This window comes from Pyrus communis, chromosome 14 (assembly GCF_041283825.1).
Source record: "Pyrus communis isolate YQ-2024b chromosome 14, ASM4128382v1, whole genome shotgun sequence".
Lineage (NCBI taxonomy): Eukaryota > Viridiplantae > Streptophyta > Magnoliopsida > Rosales > Rosaceae > Pyrus > Pyrus communis.
Genome location: NC_142578.1, coordinates 7160318 through 7178883, shown reverse-complemented (window position 1 = coordinate 7178883; position 18566 = coordinate 7160318). Strand labels below are relative to the sequence as shown.

Genomic DNA, 18566 nt, shown 5'->3' with positions numbered 1-18566 from the left:
ATATCTTACCCTTATGTAGGGTGCATAGATGACTTAAGGAGAAGCAATGAACATGATGAGTGGATTATAGAGAATAGAAGGATGTTGCTCAGGCCCTACAAGATGGTTCTAGTAGTTCAAAGCTAGGAAGGTATTATATTGATAATGGTCTTCTTTGTTACAAGAAGATAATTATGTTGGGGCCTCCTTCTGAATGGAGAGCAAAAATTATTGAAAAACATCACTTAACTCCATCTTCAGGTCATCAACGTGTGCTCAAGACTTATCAGAGGATCAAGATGAGTTTTTACTAAAAGGGTATTAAACATGATATTTAGAAATTCATATCTGAGTGTTCCAATTTTCAACAAAACAAAATCGAAATATCTCACCTCTTAGGTCGTTGCAACCACTCCCAATCCTATAGAGAGTATGGAGTGATATCAATATGGATTTCTTAGTAGGTCTACCCAATTGCAAAGGGAAATCTGTGATATGGGTGGTGGTGGACAGGCTTTCAAAGTATGCTCACTTTGTGCCAGTGTCACACCCCTACACTGCCTCTTCAGTAGCACAACTCTTTGTAGAATACATTTTCAAACTTCATAGCTCTACTGTGAGTGACAGAGATCCAGTCTTCATAAATGCTTTCTGGAAGGAACTTTTTAAGCTACAGAACTTTAAGCTATGCATGAACTTAGGGTACCACCCCCAAAGTGATGGGCAATCTGAGGTAATGAACATGTTTTTGGAAACCTACCTAAAATGCTTTGTGGGAGGGCAGCCTAGGAAATGGGTTTAATGGTTACCATGGGCTGAGTGGTGCGTCAATACTTCCTTTCACACTTCCTCAAAACATACTCATTTTGAGTTAGTATATGGATACCCTCCACCCTAAGTAATCCCTTATGAGTTAGGCACTACAAAGGTAGAAGCTGTGGAACAAGGTTTATTGGACAGAGATAAAGTGTTAGCAGTGTTGAAGAAAAACGTGGAAGTGGCATAGAATCGAATGAAGCAATATAGTGACAAAAAGAAAACTGAAAGGCATTTTGAAGTTGAAGAGTTGTCTATTTAAAGTTGGTACCCTATTAGTTACATGCTCTAGCTCCACATAGCTACCACAAGCTACAACCAAGGTACTATGTCCCTTATGAAATCGAGGAGAAGGTTGGAATGGTGGCTAACAAGGTAAAAACTCTCTGCAGAAACTAAGATTCATCCTATCTTTCATGTGAGTTGCCTCAAGAGACAACTAGGTTCTGTAATCACTCCACAATCTGTGTTTCCTCAAATCATAGAAGATGGGTTCTCTCATAACATTCCTCAAGCAATTCTTGCTAAAAGAATGTACAAAAAGGGTAGTGTTGCTAGTGTACAAGTGCTGGAGCAATAGAAGGACCAAGAGGAAACTGATGCAACCTGGGAGGATTTCGAAGAGCTTAAGGATAAGTTCCCAGATTTTCCACTTTAGAACCTTGAGGACAAGGTTGTTCGAAGAAGGGAGTATTGTTATGAACTAGGTTTGATAATTATTTCAGTCACAAGGATAAATTAGTATTAGTAGTATTGGACTAAATTGTAAGAGTTTGTGGAATTGGGGTTTGAGTGTAATAGCTTAAGTCTTTTGGGTAGTCAATTTAATTAGTTGGTTAAGTGTCCAGCTGGCATTCACACATTTGGGAGGGGGGAATGTTGGTGCTAGGTATATTTGTTATTTCGAAATGTTTGTAATGGTATGCTTTGAAAAACTAATGGAATATTCTCTTTCTCTCAACTCATCTTCTCCATTGCTTCCATCGCCATTGCTACACTGGTAGGTTGAGACCATTGCAGGTTTGGGTTTTAACACTCTTTCTCCATGCCCTTCTCGAAAACCCTAGTAAAATGTTTGCACATGGCTTGGCCGATGGTCAAATTGTACGAAATTATATGCACTTTCAGTCTGATCAAGAGTTGCATGAATGTCTCGACAACTGCAAGGACCTGAAAATATTCGCTAGGGGTAATGGCGTTCTTGAGCTTCTACCGGTCGGGGTTTTCACGCCCGAAGCAATCAAAGTACTGAGGTGCGATGCGTACTACGACATTATCAAGACCGGGATTCAGGAGGGCGGGTTTTGCTCAAATTTTAGGATAAACAAGGGGCTAATGCTCACCCAGATCAAGTGCCGTCTCCTGCCTCATGGACCCGGTGAAATTAGAGGCGTTTTTTAACAACACAGGGTGTGAGATTTTCGGCCGCGACGGAGAGATTGCCGCTTTGATTGGTCTGTTTGAGCATGGAGTGGAAATAGCAAGGTGGCTTGTGGAAGGCTGTCTTGTTCACAAAGTGCTTCCTACCGTATGCATCAAGGCGTTGAGAGAGTGTTGGAAAAGAAAGGACATGTTGGAGCTTGATATGAACAAGCTCAATCTCAATGCTTTTGCGTATTTGATGATTCTAGGCATTCTAGAGTCTAGAACACCTCAAACTACAAACATAAATTTTGTTTGTCTCAGTTTGATCCTGGCATGTTGAAAGTTATAGGTTAGGAAATCATGAACGGTCTCAAACTACAAACATAAATTTTATTTGTCTCGTTTTATTGATAATAAAGAGCATTTTATTAATGAAAGTCTGAAATACAACTAATTGTTTCATGAAACTCTTAACAAGAAAACAAAAAAAATGAAACATGAAGTACAAAAGTACTCGTGTTCTTATTTGTACATCTTGTTTGGGCTACCAGATTTATGTTCTTAATTTTATGGCATAGATATTGACAAGAACTAATTAAAATTTTAGTATGGATTCATGAACGCACACCTTTAGCCAATTTAATTCTACAGAAAGATAAAGCGGTGACTCTTTTATCGTGCAAGCAAGATTGGTTTTGCCAACTAAACAACCTAAATACTTGAAATCCATAGAAACTAACTAGAAAACATTGCCCGCGTGTTGCTGCGGGATTAAAAATCATATGAAAAATTATGTTTCCAAGGTATAAAAGACTGTTACAAAAGAGTAAATATAGGAAAAGATATTATTTAGTAGGGTGTAACCTTTTTTTGCCACTGATAAAAAAGAGGTCTTATGATTTTTTTTTTTTTTTGTGAGACATTGTAGTTGCCTCATTATCGGTCTCATCTTCAAGAAAGAAGGTTACATTGTACCTGTGTTTAAATGTAATTTAGAATGTTAAATATCAAATAAAGTAAAAATAACTTGCAATTTGCATAAAAGACTTCAAATTATCCATAAAAAAGGGTAAAACTTCCTGTGATTTGGCCTCCACATAAAAGAAAGATTAATGAAGGATTTGTACAGTCAAGCTCACAATTTAATAACAAAAGTTAAGTAATAAATATAATATGTCAACTTATTTATCACTTGACAAATGATGTAAACATTGATAATTGATTTTATCACTGAAAAAATAATTTAAGAACCAAGTTAAAACCCATAGGCTTATTCCATGCATTTTGAAGGGGACCTAGTTTCCTTTTTAATTTTACTTGGAATAAATAACACTTTACGTTTCATCTACAACCTAAAACAACAAAACAATGTAGGAAATGGTATAAAACAAACATTAAAATACAGAAGGTAAGGCCCAAACCTATGACTGAGGATATTTGATTGCTAAATGATTAGAGCTTGAACTGGTTCTAAGCAACTTCTACCCTTCATACTCATCAAATGATCTGTAATTGCAGCAACAATAAAAAAATCCATAAAAATCACTTAAAAATGTCTGCCAAATACCAAAAAAAATTCAAATTTTCTCAAGATTTAGCCTAACCATTTTGCTAATTCCCATCAAAAACATTTTTACTGCAATTGACACCAGTGGACTAAGTTCCTCATTTGTAAGCAAAACCAACTCTTTTTTTACACTGTAAATATCATCAAGTTTAATCTTTTTATCTCCTTTTATTCCTACCAACTGCGACTTCTCTCCCAAATTACACACTTTCTAATATCATTTTCTCACCAATTATTACAACAAAATTTCAAACTTGTTTTCTTTTCTTCTCAATATTTACATGGGAAATAATTTGAAATGGTGGAGCTTTTGACTCAATCTCATGGACATTACAACAGGACATCCAATCTCAAGATGGAATAAGATTAATCAGGCGGGAATTATAATGGAAGACCTTTTTAACACCACTTGGTCAGCACCTTCAGCAACTTAAACAGTTTGGCTCTTAAATAAGCAAGCGTGTTTGTTCCTCATAAACGAAAAGGTCAGAACGACATGTGCTTTAAACACAATATTCATCCCCAAATTGAAAACCACCAATCCAAAAAAATAAATTAGATGCACTGACAAAGCTAAAAAATATGGCCAATATCAAACTCACCTTCATGCCCTGTGGATCAGCAACCATGGTCGGAGAAGAAGAGAGAATGAAGCTGCTCTAAAGGTCACCGAGTATCAGGTTCTGAGTGGGAGGTGAAATAAAAAAAAAAAAAAAGAAATTTCAATCCATTTATAAATCCAAAATCACAAAACCCCATATTTGAACAAAACAAAACCCCCAAGATGTAAGACTTGAAAAACTTACCAGAAAACCCTAGCTTTTCTGGGCAAAAAATTCCTTCAAATCAATCTGAAATACTGGAGAAGCTTACCTGAGTTGAATAAAGATCAAAATTTAAGCAACTTTCTCACCTGGAAATGTTGGATTAGATGAGCCCAGAAATTCCAATCGAAACCAAATTGGTACAAATTTCTGAAACCAAAAACCAAACCACATCAGATATTCTAAAAAACCATCTAAGAAAACGTAGAAAATTGAAACCTAGTTCGGTGAGAAACATACAACACTTACTTGCAAACAGTGATCAAATCAGCCAAAAAATAATTCCAATCGAACCAAAAAAAAAGGCCGAAATTAACAATTCTGATAAGTAATCGAAGAACAACAAAATCAACGAAGCAGCACAACGACAGAAAATAGAATCCCAGGCGAAGAGAAATAGGCGGCGACAAACGAACTAACTCGAGGTATGCAAGAGAGGAAAACGGAAAGAAATATCTTGAACAACTGAAGCCAAAGCACCCAGTGATGAAAGACACGTAGAACCATAAGGGCAAAACGGTCTTGTTACTGTAGAAAGGCAACACCAAAATGGAGAGGACGAAAAATTTTGAGGGGCTGTTTCGCCATTTTACTGTTCTAGAACAGTACCAGGGGAGTTTGAGTTTTAGTATATAAAATAATTTGATTCTCCCGTCATTCTCTTTTCAAAAATACATCTCAAGCCGCAAATAAAAGTTAAAAACTCAGAAAATTCAATTCACTATTCACGCCGAAGTATACCAATAAAAAATCCACGTGAGAAACACGTGCTCTGTTCCTGATGAAAGAGGGTTTTTTGGTTCCGCTAAACCCCTGATCTAATTCCATTTTTCCATCGGAGAAGACGAACTGAAGAAAAAGGAGCGATTGAGTCGTGAATTCATCGAATCGGAAGATGTGGTTTGGAGGCGGCGCGTTTAGACCTTCTAGTTTAACCGGAAGTGGTTTGATTTCAAGCGCCACCGCGTTTGTCAGGCATTTCTCCCGTAGCCGCGCGGAGAATCTGAGGAAAATCAACCCAAAAGTGAGCTTTCCGGAAGCTAATTCCATCGCTCGTGATCTATACGACGTCGTCAAGCAGCATGGCCCTCTGACCATCCCCAATACTTGGGTTCAGGCTAAGGTTTATCACCCTTTCTGTGAAGTACTTTTTATTTCTTTCATTTTTTTTTTTTTTTTTTTCATATATATGAATCTGATAAAGCTGGAAAATTTACTCTTCCCATTTGGGAATTTTCATTTCTAATCACTGCCTAGTTGTGGATGATATTTTATCAATTGGGTATGATGAAAAACGGGATTTCAGTTAGTGTATTTGGTGTTTGGGGTCATGTAGTCTGGCCTCAAATGCTTCATATAGCCATATTAATGCAGCGAGGATTAGTCTTACTTGCCACTGATTAGTGTAGGATAATCTGTATCGTTGGCTGGCTATACTTTCTAGCTGGTGTGACTAATGTAGGATAGCTCGAATTGCAATAGGAGGATGATCTGTTCATCATGATACAAACTTTTAAATTTCGATTTAACAAGTTTTAAGGGGGACAGGAGATTGAGGGCCTTTTTCTTCCCTTTTGGTTTTCCTTTTTCTTCCCTTTTGGTTTTAACAGTTTCTAATAAAGCGGGATAAAAAATTTCAACTTGTAAGGTGATGATGCTGTCTTCGAAGTAACTCGAATGGTTTATGTTCATACTAACATTTGAGATTATGAGTATAACTGAGAAAACCACAAGGGTTGCAAGTTTCAGAAAATAAAGCACCGACATCTGTGTTTTTATCCCCTCAATGAAGGCTTATAAAATAGAAATGCTAAAACCTCTGTTCGGATTTATCATGCTTCTTGATTTGATGCTAAACTTTTTTGTATTTGTGATACAACAATGAAGGTATTGTAGTATACAGCAATGAAAGTATTATAGTGCAGTGATTTTTAATTCCATCTTATGCATACATTTTCTTGTACTAGTTTGCAAAACTTTTCTGGTTTACCTCTCTCATTTTGTTGATGTTTTTATCTGTATAAATCATTGAAGATTTTTTGGATACTACTGTTCCGGGGATACAAAGCAACCATATCTAGAATTTGTTTGCTGATAAGCGTTCCTTACAAAAGCAAAGGCAGTGTATTATAATGTAAGAGGTACCTGGTCTACTGATACCTAGTATAGAGTCCTTACCACGTCTGTATCGACAAGTTCCAGTATAGACTTACGTATTAGCACCTGTACATCCCGGGCAAAATGTTTCATGTATTCATTATTATTCAATGGGAAATGGGTAGTTTTCAGTGGCTTTGCTTGTTATCAGCCCTCCAGCGAAAAGAGGACATATATTTCTTTCCTTATTCAAGATAAAAGAATAAATGTGGAATATGAATATAAAGTTAATCATCTGAATTTTCATCAGTTCATGTTTCTGAAAAAGGGCTTTATTTGCAAAATTCAGGAGTCTGGTGTCAGTGGATTGATGAGCAAAACACACATGAAGATAATGCTCAAATGGATGAGGGGAAGGAAGATGCTGAAGCTGTTCCCCAACCAAGTTGGTTCGACCAAAAAATTCTTGTTATGCACACTGCCTGAAGACGCTGAAGTTACTCAATTTAGAGAATCGTCAGCAGTAAGGCTGCAACATAGGAAGCCTTCCATTAAACGGAAGAAGCAAAAGAAATAGGTCTGTGATTCTGTGTCTAAGCCATCACGTTCGGCTTGGAACCCTTGCTTAGTGTGTTCCATTGCAATTTCAATGCTCCCGTCGGCTGTATGAGTCAACTTTTCCTTTTCCCATTGGTGTTGCTATCAATAGCTGTTTCATTAATTTATGGTCGTTTTGAAAAGATCTTGATCAGTTTCGTTATATTTTTCGTTGAGTTAAGGTCTGGTGGTGATTAGGTTGACAATTTGGATCGTTGAAACTTGAAATAATAGTATATGCGCCATCATGTAGGGGACTAGTATCACGTGAGGTACTGAATTTGAATCTAGACTTGACGAGCGGATCATATTTTTTGTGTTTGTGTTGTTTTCGTGTCATGTACATTATTTTAATTGATTGTGTTATGTCAAACTCGTTATTCTAACGAGTTCTTGGCAGGTGACCGGATAACGACTTGATTCGTTAATGAGTCGTGTTATTTCATGGGAAGTTAATGGGTCATGCAAGAAATTATCATATATAATGTTTAGGCTTGACAAACCGGTCGTGTTTGTGTCATATCTGTTATTTTAACAGGTTCTTCATGGATAACCTAATAACATCCCGACTCGTAAACAAAGTTCTTAATGGGTGACCCGTTAACAATTAAACTCGATAATGGTTTGACACAAAACATGTTATTCTCTTGTCAGATTAACATATCATTTAAAAAATTATCAAGTCTATTTGAATCACTTGAATATCACGCTTACGAAAAAAACATAAAAAAATCAACGTCATCCGTGATATTTAATTTTTATTTTATATTAAACTTCTAATAAAAAAAGAATAATTTGGGTATTAATAAAAGGGAATTTGTATGGATAAAGATTAGAGCTGACAAGAACCGCTCAGCGGCCGAGGTGGATGAAAATGATCTTTTTGGATTCTTTTTGTGAAAATCTCATGGATTTTTTAATCATATTCGTTCATTATATATCATACGGTCAGAAATTATTTTAAATTATTTTATTTAAAATTAAATATAATTAGTACTTAACAAAATTGATCGTACGTTATATAATGAACGGATGTAATTAAAAAGATTTCAAGATCCTCACAGAGAATACATTGAGAATTCTCATTCGAGGTGGTATATTGTATTGTTATAAATTATTATAAATTTTTTATTTAAAATTAAATATAAAAGTACATATACGATGAACGAATATAATTGAAAATTTTTGAGATTCTTGATCCTCATTCGAGGTGGTTGATTTTTCACTATAAATACAAGACAAGGAACTCTCTGGAGAGCAAAAACAAAAGTGATCTGTCTCTTGTTTGCTCGTATCTTTTTCTGGTAAACGCACCTTTCCCTTCACTTTTCTCCATTTTCGCTTGCTTTGATAATTTTATGATTTCTTTCGTCTGCAATTCATATGTTTATTCATATTTGCAAGAACAGAACTGATTTATAATTCTACATGACTGAGAACAAAAACAAAGATTATTAAGTGGGTTGGATTCTCAATCATATTTGAATCTGAGTTCTGAAACAAGGGCAGTATTTGAATCTGAAATCTAATGGGTTTTCGAAATTCTAGACCCCAAATCAAACCCCAGCTCATTTGTTATCTATAAATTTGAGTTTTGTTAGTTTGGTGATCGAAGATCGGGGATTGGAGTAGTATGTTTTGTTGTTTACAGGTGTTTCCTTTGAATGTGAATGAGCTCTGCTCGGTTGGGGAAATGATTTTCACACTCCATTTTTGCCCTGCTGCACTTCCCCTGCTTGTTTCTGTCACTGGACTCGCTGTTTATTTATTCGTTCATGTGGCTTGAAACAAGAGGGGGTAGTGCAAGCGGATAAACCGCGAGGATGAAAACCATTTCTCTTCTTGCATGTGCTTTTGACTCTTGTCCGAATTTCTAGATCATCTTATGATGACAAAAAATGTGTTTGATTGCTATATGCTTATGGTGGATTGATAGTTGAACCATGAGCTCCGACGGCGCAAATGAGAACTGCGTTGGATATGCTGCAAGGGATCCATCTGGAGTTCTATCCCATTACAAATTCAACCGCAGGTATGTTTTCAATCGTCCTTACTGTCTCAATATTGCATTGATTAGTTTCTCAATGAAATATAATTGGAAGATGACGGCTTTTTCGTGTTGCATCACTCGTTAAGTTCCAAGTTCTCTTACTGAGTGAAAATAATGCGGTTGAGCATGATTTATTGATGAAGACTTTTAGACTGTTAGTTGCAAAATTGCAATCATCAACTGTTGTAACTTCCATGGCGTTTTAAGCTGATTAAGTTCCTTGACATTGTATTCTAGTCATTCTACTTATTATTTGGGTGGGATGCTTTCTTCAGGGCTCTTGGGGCTGACGATGTTTCCATAAGAATTACTCACTGCGGAATTTGTTATGCTGATGTGATTTGGTCAAGAAATAAACATGGAGATTCGAAGTATCCTTTGGTGCCTGGGTATGTGTTCTGACAGTATGACGATGAATAATGTAACCGTCGTGTTCTCCTTCTAAATCTATCTGTTCTGTTTGTGATTATTTGCAACCAGACATGAGATCGCAGGTGTTGTAAAAGAGGTAGGTTCAAATTGTCATCGCTTCAAAGTTGGCGACCATGTTGGAGTGGGAACTTATGTCAACTCATGCCGAGATTGTGAGTATTGTAATGAGGGACTTGAAGTCGACTGCGTAAAGGGTTCAGTTTACACTTTCAATGCTGTTGATGCAGATGGTACAATTACAAAAGGAGGATACTCCAGTCACATAGTTGTCCATGAAAGGTATGAATCGTATGATTTTAACGCTTTTGCATCAATTAATTCTTGTAGTAATATAATTCATGACTAGAGAAGTTGAACTTTTCTTTGCAACAATTTCATAGCATTTCTCTGCCAATTCATCTTTACAGATACTGTTTCAAGATACCTGACAACTATCCCTTGGCTTCAGCAGCACCTTTGCTTTGTGCCGGAATTACTGTTTATGCTCCTATGAAGCGCCATAAGATGAACCAACCTGGTAAATCTCTAGGAGTGATTGGTCTTGGCGGTCTTGGTCACATGGCAGTGAAGTTTGGCAAGGCATTTGGTTTAAATGTAACAGTTTTTAGCACAAGCATATCCAAGAAAGAGGAAGCTCTAAGCCAACTTGGTGCTGATAAATTTGTGGTTTCATCCGACCAAGAGCAGATGGCGGTAAAAATACAAAGATTTTCTTATAAAGCATACTTCTTTTCTTAGCTAATCACATGAACACTATGTTTACCGTTATTGTTTGCTCTGCAGTCACTGGTGAAGTCATTTGACTTCCTAATTGATACAGCATCTGGTGATCACCCATTTGATCCATATATGGCATTGTTGAAGACGGGCGGAACTCTGGCCTTGGTGGGATTCCCCAGTGAAGTCAAATTCAGTCCTGCAAGCCTTAATCTGGGTACTTGAGCATTTCTCCAATGATTGAAATTACGGTTTCATTTCATGTATCCAGCTCTCTTAGTAGTGGTAAAACTTACTAGTATAATCAACTCCATGCATTTATATTTTGGCAGGGAGGAAAGCCATTTCTGGCAGTGTAACAGGCGGAACAAAGGACACGCAAGAAATGATTGATTTCTGTGCGGCTCAGGGAATTCACCCAATGATTGAAATAATTCCGATTCAATATGCAACTGAAGCGCTCGAGAGGCTAGTGAAGAAAGATGTGAAGTACCGGTTTGTGATCGATATTGAAAGCTCCCTGAAATGAAGGCCATAAAAGATAAGAATTACCCTTCTTGATACATGGTAAATAACATTACCCTGGCAATGGCTTGCATATCTAGTAGTGTTCTAAAGGTTCCCGCCTAGCCTAGCCCCTAGGCAACCATAAAGTGGTGTGCATTTACCTCTGTTGAATTGCATCTTGGATTTTCAGCTGGATAATGTGTGAAGCAACTAGAATTACATGAATAAAGATGTATTTTATCTAGCATTTATTCTCTGCATCATTATAAACTGTATTTTCCTTTTTTCCCATGAACTGCCGTTGTGGAGAAATTCTGGAGTCCCTGCCCGGCGGACTAACTCATCCCCACGATCCATGCACAAAAATTCACCCCTGGCTTATCCTTTTGCATTTCCAACCCCACCTGTTGAGTGTTATGACCATGTCCATTTTCACTTTAAGAACTCGTTTGGAAAGTATTTTTAAAATGATCGAAAATGTTTTTTGTTAGATTATTTTGGATTCCAAAAGCACTGGAAGTGCTTTATAGAAGAAACATCATATATGTGCCTTTTGCAGGAAGCATTTAAACTGTTTTTCTATGATCCACTTGGATTTTTACTAAAGATTGCTTTTTAAGTGCATTTTCACTAAAAACACTTTCAGTTATTTCAAGGTACTTCCCAAAAGAGTAATAAGATATTGAAGATATGGGAGTGCTTATAAACACTAATATGCATTCATTTAACTTTTTCTGCTAACGTTGTGCTTTTGGTTATCAAAATGTTTATTTTTTTGGGAGACTACATTTGTAGACAAAATTTTGAAAACTAAAGAATATGGAAGTTAATGATTGATTTATTACTTAAATATTGATAAATATGTTCATTTATATTGATGACATATTATTTAGTTTATAAATTTTATTTTCAAATTGAGTCTCCCTTACCAGAGATTTGTCTCCGAGGAATGATAGGGTGTGTTTATTTCCCTTCACTAGCCCTCATTAGACTGGACTAGACTAATAGTTAATCCAGTTCCATATTTGTTACTTCACGAAACTAATGTTAGTAGGAGTAAGCCAGACTCGCCTTGACTAAGGACTGTGCTAGACGGTCTTAGCGAGAGACGTCGTGAACCATGAAACTAGCTAGTCCCTTCGGTCACTCTCTGCTTCCGTCCTCTACTCTCCTCTCTGCTCGTGTTCTCTTCCTCTCTCCTCTTTCCCAACCCTGCATCATTATAAACTCTGTTCTTTTTTCACATGAACTGCTGTTGTGGAGAAATTCTAGAGTCCCCGCCCGGCGGACTAACTCATCCCCACGACCCATGCAAAAAAAATTCACCCCAGGCTAACCCTTTTGCATTTCGAACCCCACCCACTGAGTCTTGCCTAGATAACCCCCATGTTGCGAGCGGACTAATGAACTTCTTGTTATGACCATGTCTTTTTTCACTTTACACTCGTATGGAAAATTATTTTTAAAATGATTGAAAACGTTTTTTGGTTAGATTAATTTGGATTTTAAAAACATTTTAAGTGCGTTTGAAAGAAACATCATATATTTGCTTTTTACGGGAAGCACTTAAAATGCTTTTTTAGGATCCACTTAGATTTTTACTAATGATTGCTTTTAAGAGCATTTTCAGTAAAAACACTTAGTTATTTCAAAGCACTTCCAAACGAGTACTAAGATATTGAAGATGTGGGAGTGCTTATAAACACTAATATGTCATTCATTTAATTTTTTCTACTTACGTTCATAAATGCTTTTGGTTATTAAAATGGATTTTTTTAGGTAATGCTTGTAGACAAAATTTTGAAAATTAAAGAACATAAAAACTGATGATTGATTTATTACTTAAGCGTAGATAGACGTGCTCATTCGTATTGATGACATATTATTTAGTTTGCAAATTTTGCCTCTTACCAAAAATTTGTGCTCGATGAGTGATAAAGTATATACACAAACTATAACTTATCAATTATTGAAATTACTGCAGTACGCTAGTCAAATTCATTTAAGAACTCGATAAGAATATTAAATGTTTCCACGAGTGAACGTGCTAACTTTTTTTTTTTTTTTTTTGACAATTAAATATAGTAAAACCTCTAGAAGGTTATAAAGTTTGGACAAAACCAATTTTATAACATTGGGAATAAATCAATTTTATAGCTTTAGGGAGGTTATTATTTAAGGAAATAGATCCTCTTCAGATCCCTTCCTCTTAATCCACCAAATTAAGGAATCCGTATCATTGAAATTTGATTCAACGGCTACACACAGGGACCCACTTTAAAAGTTATAATAACTTCAGTCGTTGGATCAATTTTCAATGACACAGATTCTCTGATTTGGTAGATTAAGAGGAAGGGATCCAGAGATGATCCTTTTCCATTATTTAATAGAGGTGTAGTTAAAAATAATTATTTATTGACTTATTTATCCTTAATGAATATTATTTTTTGCACATAAATACACGCAAGCTCAAAGATGTGGTATCAACTTGTAAACCAGAGGTCTTAGGTTCGATTCTTGCCAAAGATGAGTTTGAACTATATTATTATTGACTTATTATGAGACTTGACCCACTTTCCCACTATGTTAGTGTAAATAATATTGTTTGTTATAAAAACAACTTTTGAGAAATATTTTAGTTTATCATAAACTTTTATGTGTGATTTTGCTTTTCATGTCCACCCTTTTTTATCTTATTTTCTTTGTTTTCGTTCCTAGATGTATAATGTTTATGTCCCATTTTCTTTTTCATTTACTTTTTCGCCTTTTCTTCTTGTTTTATGGAACAAGGATTCTCTCTTCTCTATTTTGCCCTTCCCGTTCCTCCCCTCTTTGAATGTTCAAGATTTAATCTTTGTAGAGAGATAAATAAGAAAAAAAAAATTGTGAAGGGAGGGGAGGGGAGATAATCCCCATCCTGTTTTTTGAAGGGTAAAATTTATGTCTCCTGACTAGATGTAAGTTCATTTTTCGTTATCAATAAAAATTTCCCTTGTGCTGAGGCTTTATCAAAAAAAGCTAGTGCATATTTTTGTACTGATTGACAATTATTAGTATGTTGATAAGTAAGATGAGATCAAGAAAAATTATAACTTATTACAATGTAGTTCTTTCCTATACATAATTGATCTCAATAAGTTATAATTTTTTTTGGTCCTATCATACATTATGACTTTAAGATGTTATTTCTTTATAGAGTATTCCTTTAGAGATGTTTTATGTTCTATTTCCTAAATCATCTGATGCGACATATGACATGTTCATGTCGCATAATTTAATAAATCAGCATGTTTGTTTTAGTTTTTATTCTTTTTACAATAATCAAAATCATTTCTCCTTAGACTAACTCCATATCTTACAGATTCTCATCCTCCATCTCCATCTCTCTCTCCTCCACCCCCACCTGCCGGTCTTATCATCCAGTCTCACCTGCAACAGCCCCTCCACAAATCACATTCAGTCAGTGAGATAGTTTTGGAATGTAGTTTAAATTAGACGTCTTTAATGGGGTTTTTGTAACTGTAAAGGATCAATGCCAGGCTGCCAGCCAATTCTTATGAGTTCATGCATGACAACACATCTTATAGTTTAGCTAGTGGAATTCACCATCAGTTTACCAATACACAAAAGAACCACGACATCTGCCTATTTGGGGCATTTAAATTTATTAGTGGTAAATAATTTCAGTTGTTATATCTAGACTGAGAAAATTCTAACGCGTAATCAAGAGATACACGTACAGATTAATGATATATAGCGTTCTTACTATCTTTCTCATTAAGTGGCACAGTGAGAAAAAACTTTTATATTGTGCCAATGAAATGAATAATTGTCATGACAATTCTCACTTTAAACAAAGGGACCGAGGTAATTAGTTAGATATTTCACTTGTTAAGTGACCGTAGCTACATAAGCTAACCGACTGCTTGGATTATAATGGGGTATACAGTAACCATGTTAGGGGAAACATGAAGGCCAAATTCTTGGGTAGTGAACACCGTGCATCGACCTTTTTGGCAGGTCTGAAAACCATTTCCGGCAGTGCAGTAAGCAGAACAAAGGAAACACAAAGAATTGATAGATTTCTGTGCTGCTCATGGAAACCATCCGGTGATCGAAATAATTCAAACTCAGTATGCAAATGAAGCTGTTGAGAGGCTACTGAAAAACTATGCCGGAAAGCAAAGGATTTCTCTTGTTGATGTGTACCATTAAGTTCATATGGATTGTTGGAACTAGAGATTATATGAATAAGAAAGATTTTCTCCGACTTCCTGCATAATGATAAAACATAACTTTTCTTACATCAACAGTTCTTTAAGATCTGACCGCGAAAAAAAAAAAAAAAAAGAAACTTGTCTCCACGATCTTGTTACTTCTCTGTTGTGGCAGGATTGACTACTGAAATTTCATTCATGGAAATCTCCACCACTTTATTCTCGTTCAGCGTCACATTTTCCATCTCTGCGTGTTCAGCAACAAGATCGTCTTTCCTCTTTCCCCATAGCACACAGTAAAGTCCCACAATAATGAGAAGTGCTCCAATCAAGCTGTACACAAAAAAAAAAAAAAAAAAAAAAAAAAAAAACGTTAAGATTTCTGAGGAAGAACTACTCTGGTAGCACCGACGAAGGAATTAAGTGCCCTATGTGAAAGCAGTAAGATGGAAAGGGAAGAAAGTGTTTGTGTTCTTTGGTTACCTGCCATAATGAAGTCGCTCAGCGAAAGCAATTGCCGAAAACACTGCCACTATAATGACTTGAAGTGGACTAAACATAGCTGCAAAAACTGGTCCCTTGTGACTGATGCTCCATGTTTGCAGGTAATAGACTAATGCTGTGGTCAGAACTCCCTATTGCAAAAGGACTGGATGAAGACTCGAACGTTTTACAGATTCAAATATATCTTATCCCAATAACATGGAAGAACAAAATCAAATTAATGGATTATGTTTTAAGATATGCAGAAAACAAATATGATTGTAAAGATTATAGAAATTGTTCTTGCAACAGCAATGTAGCATCATGTTATTTTTCACATTTTATGTTATTGAACGTATCTTATAAGATAATTAAGATATGAAGAAGAAAACGCTCACAAAGTAGACGATGGTAAACAGCTGCAGGTTCCACTCCAGTCTCCATGAACTTGGATTTCTTGCGAAAAACAAGGCAAGGAAAGAAGATTGCAGTGATGCAAAAAAGCACATGATGGTGGTTAGTGACAATGGAGCAGGGTAGACTTTGGACACCACAGCCTGTGGAGCAAAAAAGGCCAAAGTTGAACATATAACTAAGTTTTGACATTATATTTGTATAAACGGTGCCATCTAAAATTGAGTTTCTAATCACCTGGAGGATTAGCCACGCACTACATGCAATGTGGCTAATCAGAATAAGAGCAGAACCCTTGATCCAGTTTTCCTGAACATGCTTGATCTGACCAACAGACCCCTTTGCGTTGTAAACACTTATCAGTGGCTTTTCCACACCTTTAAACAGGTATCCTCCTTTCCAGAACGTGAAAATAAGAGAACCGCCTATACAGAAGACTGTACCAGCCACCTTCGCTTGGCCTCGAGTGCTTCTAATCTTCAATTTCTCCATCCTGAATAGCAGTAAGAAAATTACAAAGCAGGAAACCGTAGAAGAAATCAAAGTAAAGCCATAGTATATACCCAAGAAGTACTGCCATCAGAAACGTCAAAGCGGGGATAACATTGCTCAAGGCACTTGCAACTGTTGCAGAAGTGTATGCTAAACCAGCGAAGTATACATTCAGATAGATGGTAGGCCCTAACAACGCAAGCAGGAAAATATTTGCAGCTACTGAAAACGAGAGAGAAGGCCTCTGCGTCCTGCTCAGCACATCCACTACCGAATTAGTTTCAGCTGTATCTTGTACAATAAGAAAGTCTTAAAAACGGCAAGAATGCTTACCCTTCAAGCACATAGGCAAATGGTCCGATCAAAACCATCGCAAGAACATGCCTGTAAACCACGAAGACAATCTGATTGAGTCCGTCCTGAAGGGACAATTTTATAAGGACGTTTGATCCGCCGTGTATCAGCTGAACCAGTACCATTGCCAAGTAATGAGTGCATCCTTCCATGGATATGAAAATCTTCTTGTGCTAAATTGAAATCTGCATAATATGCTTGAAGTTTAAATGGGGCTTTTATAACTGTGAAGGATCAACCTCAGCCGCTTCTTTTGAGTTCATGCATTAGCTAGTGGAATCCACAATCAGTTTACCAAAGAACCTGACATCTTCCTATAGATCTCAACTTTGAAGGTATTTGAAATTTATTAGTGGAAGTTACTTTTGGTGGAGTGGTGTCCTAATTCAGATTTGATGATATTCGAACATGTAATCAAGGGATATATACCTACAAATCAGAGATATATCCTAGTTAGCATCTCTAGTTAAGTGACACAGTGATATGTGAGTCGTGAGTCGTGAGAAGAAACTTTCACATTGTGTCAATTTAATGAATAGTTCAACATTGTTAGCACAACTTCACCTTAAATACAGGATTGAAACAAAAAACAAACGAATTTTTAAGATTCTTTTTATAATTGACAAATTGGTTATCTACAATTACGAAATAGGAGAAATTAGTATCCATCACTCCACCTTAACAATCTTTTGCTATACATCTAGGGTATTCTAACTTTTGATTAAAGTTTTTGAACTTTTAATTAAGGTGCTTTAATTTGAGGCCACATCAGCATAATTGAATTTAAGCTATCTACATGTCATTTTTAGATATTTAAACTTAAAATGCTATCAATTCATATCTTTTCTTTTTAATTTATTATTATTAAGGAGAGTAGGAGCGTTTGAAACTATTACAATAATTTAGCAGAGGAGGAAGTTTCGAACACATTGAATCATTCATATATGTGTGGATATGGATATATAACATATCGATTTCTTTATATGGATCCATTTGATTCGTGCTTGAGCTGGATGGTGAAAAATTATCATGTCTGGTTCTTTAGGGGGATGGATCTAGAATAATTCACCTATCCTAATAACAGAAAAACATGACTTGAACGATCCTGTGTTAGCTAAAATGGCTAAAAGAATGGGTCATAATTATTACGTATAGTTCGCATGGCCAAACGATCTTTTACATATTTTTCAGTAGTTATTTTATGTAGTACTGCATGTAATGTAGGCTTAGCAGGTAAACTGAAGAACACAAACACCCTTTTCCCTTTCCATCCTACTGTTTTCACATTTTCCTTCGTCGGTGCTACCAGAGTAGTTCATCCTCAAAAATCTAAAGTAGGTTTTGTGTGCAGCTTGATAGGAGCACTTCTCATTGTTGTGGGACTTTACTGTGTGCTGTGCGGAAATAGGAAAGACGGTCTTGTTGCTGAACACGCAGAGATGGATAAAGTGACGCTTGACGATAATAAAGTGGTGGAGATTTACATGAATGAAATTTCAGTAGTCAATCCTGTCGCTAGAGAAAGGACATGATCTTGGGGAACAATTTTTTTCCCCGGTCGGATCAGAAAGAACAGTTGACGTAAGAAAAATTGTGCTGGAAAATTTAGGTTTATTTTAATGTTTAGTTTTTTGGGCCTAACCCGTTAATACTAG

The 18566-nt window shown here is 36.2% G+C and overlaps 3 protein-coding genes and 1 long non-coding RNA gene across 10 annotated transcripts; 2 read left to right on the top strand and 2 right to left on the bottom strand.

Moving 5' to 3' along the window:
• Positions 1-2980: 2980 nt before the first annotated feature.
• Positions 2981-5189, bottom strand: LOC148691155 (uncharacterized). Of its 5 annotated transcripts, none has more exons than XR_015955556.1 (3): positions 4123-5189; positions 3582-3666; positions 2981-3135 (listed from the first exon to the last, which is right to left on the bottom strand). It is a non-coding gene; the product is annotated as an uncharacterized LOC148691155 (long non-coding RNA). The 5 variants fall into 5 exon arrangements; XR_015955555.1 differs by having other exon boundaries at positions 2985-3135; positions 4330-5189; XR_015955558.1 differs by lacking the exon at positions 2981-3135 and having other exon boundaries at positions 3353-3666; positions 4330-4410; positions 4534-5189.
• A 110-nt stretch (positions 5190-5299) lies between these two features.
• LOC137713863 (uncharacterized) lies at positions 5300-7599 on the top strand. Its single transcript, XM_068453215.2, has 2 exons — positions 5300-5674; positions 6998-7599. Exons 1-2 carry the CDS (start codon positions 5447-5449, stop codon positions 7223-7225), a joined length of 456 nt encoding a protein of 151 aa, XP_068309316.2. The 5' UTR covers positions 5300-5446; the 3' UTR covers positions 7226-7599.
• An 802-nt stretch (positions 7600-8401) lies between these two features.
• LOC137713363 (putative cinnamyl alcohol dehydrogenase 1) lies at positions 8402-14542 on the top strand. 3 transcript variants are annotated; one of them, XM_068452654.2, is made up of 8 exons: positions 8441-8549; positions 9182-9277; positions 9571-9684; positions 9776-10006; positions 10135-10420; positions 10511-10661; positions 10777-11011; positions 14313-14542. In XM_068452654.2, exons 2-7 carry the CDS (start codon positions 9189-9191, stop codon positions 10971-10973), a joined length of 1068 nt encoding a protein of 355 aa, XP_068308755.2. In that variant the 5' UTR covers positions 8441-8549; positions 9182-9188; the 3' UTR covers positions 10974-11011; positions 14313-14542. The 3 variants fall into 3 exon arrangements, with proteins under 3 accessions (XP_068308754.2, XP_068308755.2, XP_088540538.1); XM_068452653.2 differs by lacking the exon at positions 14313-14542 and having other exon boundaries at positions 8402-8549; positions 10777-11198; XM_088684412.1 differs by lacking the exons at positions 8441-8549; positions 14313-14542 and adding an exon at positions 8627-8896 and having other exon boundaries at positions 10777-11198.
• A 588-nt stretch (positions 14543-15130) lies between these two features.
• LOC137713364 (WAT1-related protein At5g64700-like) lies at positions 15131-17226 on the bottom strand. Its single transcript, XM_088684411.1, has 6 exons — positions 16891-17226; positions 16629-16808; positions 16303-16558; positions 16050-16208; positions 15652-15803; positions 15131-15501 (listed from the first exon to the last, which is right to left on the bottom strand). Exons 1-6 carry the CDS (start codon positions 17061-17063, stop codon positions 15324-15326), a joined length of 1098 nt encoding a protein of 365 aa, XP_088540537.1. The 5' UTR covers positions 17064-17226; the 3' UTR covers positions 15131-15323.
• Between the last annotated feature and the right edge of the window lie 1340 nt (positions 17227-18566).